This window comes from Penaeus vannamei, chromosome 33 (genome assembly GCF_042767895.1).
Source record: "Penaeus vannamei isolate JL-2024 chromosome 33, ASM4276789v1, whole genome shotgun sequence".
Taxonomy (NCBI): domain Eukaryota; kingdom Metazoa; phylum Arthropoda; class Malacostraca; order Decapoda; family Penaeidae; genus Penaeus; species Penaeus vannamei.
Genome location: NC_091581.1, coordinates 11,538,517 through 11,542,356, shown reverse-complemented (window position 1 = coordinate 11,542,356; position 3,840 = coordinate 11,538,517). Strand labels below are relative to the sequence as shown.

Genomic DNA, 3,840 nt, shown 5'->3' with positions numbered 1-3,840 from the left:
ACCAACGACAACAGTCCCCCCCCCACCAACGACAACAGCCCCACCACCACCAACCACAACAGTCCCACCACCACCAACGACAACAGTTCCACCACCACCAACGACAACCGTCCCACCGCCACCAACGACAACAGTCCCACCCCCACCAACAACAACAGTCCCACCACCACCAACGACAACAGTCCCACCACCACCAACGACAACAGTCCCACCACCACCAACGACAACAGTCCCACCACCAACAACAACAACGGTCCCACCACCACCAACGACAACCGTCCCACCACCACCAACGACAACCGTCCCACCCCCACCAACGACAACAGTCCCACCACCAACAACAACAACGGTCCCACCACCACCAACGACAACGGTCCCACCACCGCCAACGACAACAGTCCCACCACCACCAACAACAACGGTCCCACCACCACCAACGACAACGGTCCCACCCCCACCAACGACAACAGTCCCACCACCGCCAACGACAACGGTCCCACCCCCACCAACGACAACAGTCCCACCACCAACAACAACAACGGTCCCACCACCACCAACGACAACGGTCCCACCCCCACCAACGACAACAGTCCCACCACCGCCAACGACAACAGTCCCACCACCACCAACAACAACGGTCCCACCACCACCAACGACAACAGTCCCACCACCACCAACGACAACAGTCCCACCACCACCAACGACAACAGTCCCACCACCACCAACGACAACAGTCCCACCACCACCAACGACAACAGTCCCACCACCACCAACAACAACGGTCCCACCACCACCAACGACAACAGTCCCACCACCACCAACAACAACGGTCCCACCACCACCAACGACAACAGTCCCACCACCACCAACGACAACAGTCCCACCACCACCAACGACAACAGTCCCACCACCACCAACGACAACAGACCCACCACCACCAACGACAACAGTCCCACCACCACCACCGACAACAGTCCCACCACCACCAACGACAACACTCCCACCACCACCAACGACAACAGTCCCACCACCACCAACGACAACAGTCCCACCACCACCAACGACAACAGTCCCACCACCACCAACGACAACAGTCCCACCACCACCAACGACAACAGTCCCACCAACACCAACGACAACAGTCCCACCACCACCAACGACAACAGTCCCACCCCCACCAACGACAACAGTCCCACCACCACCAACGACAACAGTCCCACCTCCACCAACGACAACAGTCCCACCACCACCAACGACAACAGTCCCACCACCAACAACGACAACAGTCCCACCTCCACCAACGACAACGGTCCCACCACCACCAACGACAACAGTCCCACCACCAACAACAACAGTCCCACCACCACCACCAACGACAACAGTCCCACCACCACCAACGACAACAGTCCCACCACCACCAACGACAACCGTCCCACCCCCACCAACGACAACCGTCCCACCTCCACCAACGACAACTGTCCCACCACCACCAACGACAACAGTCCCACCTCCACCAACGACAACGGTCCCACCACCACCAACGACAACAGTCCCACCACCAACAACAACAGTCCCACCACCACCAACGACAACAGTCCCACCACCACCAACGACAACAGTCCCACCACCACCAACGACAACAGTCCCACCACCACCAACGACAACAGTCCCACCACCACCAACGACAACCGTCCCACCCCCACCAACGACAACAGTCCCACCTCCACCAACGACAACGGTCGCACCGATTGAAGATTGCAACTTTGTTTGCCCTCAAGTTGAAGGAATGTATGCTCATCCTCGTGACTGCTCCAAATTTGTAACTTGTGCCCATTCACAGCCAGCCATTCTTAGTTGTCCATCAACCCTTGTTTTCAATGCTGCTAAGAAGGTCTGCGACTGGCCTGAGAATGTACAGTGCACTTCTGCATCTGATGCTGAATGTGCTCTTACAAATGTGGGGACAGTCACTGATGACCCAGTAACTGAAGGTAATAATGGAGATAACACCGAAGATTGCAACTTTGTTTGCCCTGAAGTTGAAGGAATGTATTCTCATCCTCGTGACTGCTCCAAATTTGTAACTTGTGCCCATTCACAGCCAGCCATTCTTAGTTGTCCATCAACCCTTGTTTTCAATGCTGCTAAGAAGGTCTGCGACTGGCCTGAGAATGTACAGTGCACTTCTGCATCTGATGCTGAATGTGCTCTTACAAATGTGGGGACAGTCACTGATGACCCAGTAACTGAAGGTAATAATGGAGATAACACCGAAGATTGCAACTTTGTTTGCCCTGAAGTTGAAGGAATGTATGCTCATCCTCGTGACTGCTCCAAATTTGTAACTTGTGTCCATTCACAGCCAATTACTCTAAGCTGTCCTTCAACCCTCGTTTTCAATGCTGCTAAAAAGATCTGCGACTGGTCTGAGAATGTACAGTGCACTTCTGCATCTGATGCTGAATGTGTTCTTACAAATGTGGGGACAGTCACAGATGCCCCAGTAACAACTGCCCCTCTGACAACTGCTGCCGCTCTGACAACTTCCTCTGGCGAATGTAACTTCATATGCCCAGGGAAAGGACTGTATCCTCATCCACGCAAATGCTCTGAGTATGTTTCTTGTGACAACTCAGTGGCCCATGTTCTTCAATGCCCAGCTGGTCTTCATTACAATCCAACAAGCAAGAACTGTGACTGGCCTCAGAATGGAGCTTGCAGTGACAATGAGGAAGCATCCTGCACTTTGTATAATCCTAGAGCTCCAAGAACGCTCCCGAATCCAAACGAGCAAATTTGTGACTGCGAGTATTGTCTGAAGCCTCATCCAAATGACTGTACATCATATTATTATTGTGCAGTAAGTATGGGTGCCATGCTTTCACAAACTTCTTATATGAATATGTCGTATAAGACAAGAAAACATCATTTCAGGCACTAAATTGGTCTTATTCTTTCAGCCTGGAGCCGATGCACAGTTCCATGCCTGTTCAGAGGGTCTAGTGTTCCACCCGGAATTCAAGCAATGTGTCCTACAAACTCAGTACCCTCAATGCCAGCCAGAAGTGCCACCAACATGTGACCCAACTTGCGAGTGTCTTTACCCATCTGAAATCTGTTCAGAGTATTTCAAATGTGAGTTTGTTGTAAATGTTTCTCTTAATATTTATTAATCTCTATCGATTTAACACGACTGCCTTTAAGATCTAGATTACCTGTCTTAAAAAGTGTCTCAAAATCAGTAATATAGCTGTAAACAGACAGAGTAAAGTTGCTTTCCATTGAATGAAACTGCTTTTAAAGGTACCACACAAGGAATACCCATCAAGTACGAATGCACTGGAGGCCTTCTCTTCAACGACAATACCTATAGGTGTGACCTTCCTCAGAATGTACAGTGTTCTGAAACTCGTCTCAAGAGAAGCCTCACCTACGACGATGCTCCTCAACAGTATGTGATAGGTATGAGAAAGTAGCATGTCTCTTTGAGGTTATATCTGCTTCATTGTATCAACGAACAAAGTAAGAGTATGCCTTTCTCTTCTTACATTTTTATCTCTGTTCATCTATCTAGTTGTATCCAACTTATATAATGACATTCCCTCTTGCAGCTGAAGAATGCAAGCAGCTGGAGGGTAAATTCGCAGTGGAAGGCAACGCCAGCGCTTACTACCTTTGCTCTCACGGTACTGCTCACCTCATGCGCTGTCCCGACCTCGCTGTATTCAGTTCCGCCGCTCAGGACTGTATCTTCATGAAGTAGAAACGATGTGGGTTTTTTTTCTTGAAACTGATTTTCTCACTTGATCTTGTTATAATGATGCATTAATGAAAGATAAG

The 3,840-nt window shown here is 50.5% G+C and overlaps 1 protein-coding gene across 1 annotated transcript in view; it reads left to right on the top strand.

Annotated features, from left to right (window-relative positions):
- Positions 1-1,772: 1,772 nt before the first annotated feature.
- Positions 1,773-3,840, top strand: part of LOC113808124 (chondroitin proteoglycan 2-like) — a 3,082-nt gene continuing 1,014 nt past the window's right edge. The window contains exons 1-4 of the mRNA XM_070145232.1: positions 1,773-2,860; positions 2,961-3,135; positions 3,304-3,462; positions 3,612-3,759. Coding sequence (XP_070001333.1) covers positions 1,787-2,860; positions 2,961-3,135; positions 3,304-3,462; positions 3,612-3,759 — 1,556 coding nt within the window. The 5' untranslated portion in view covers positions 1,773-1,786. The remainder of the gene's footprint in view (positions 2,861-2,960; positions 3,136-3,303; positions 3,463-3,611; positions 3,760-3,840) is intronic.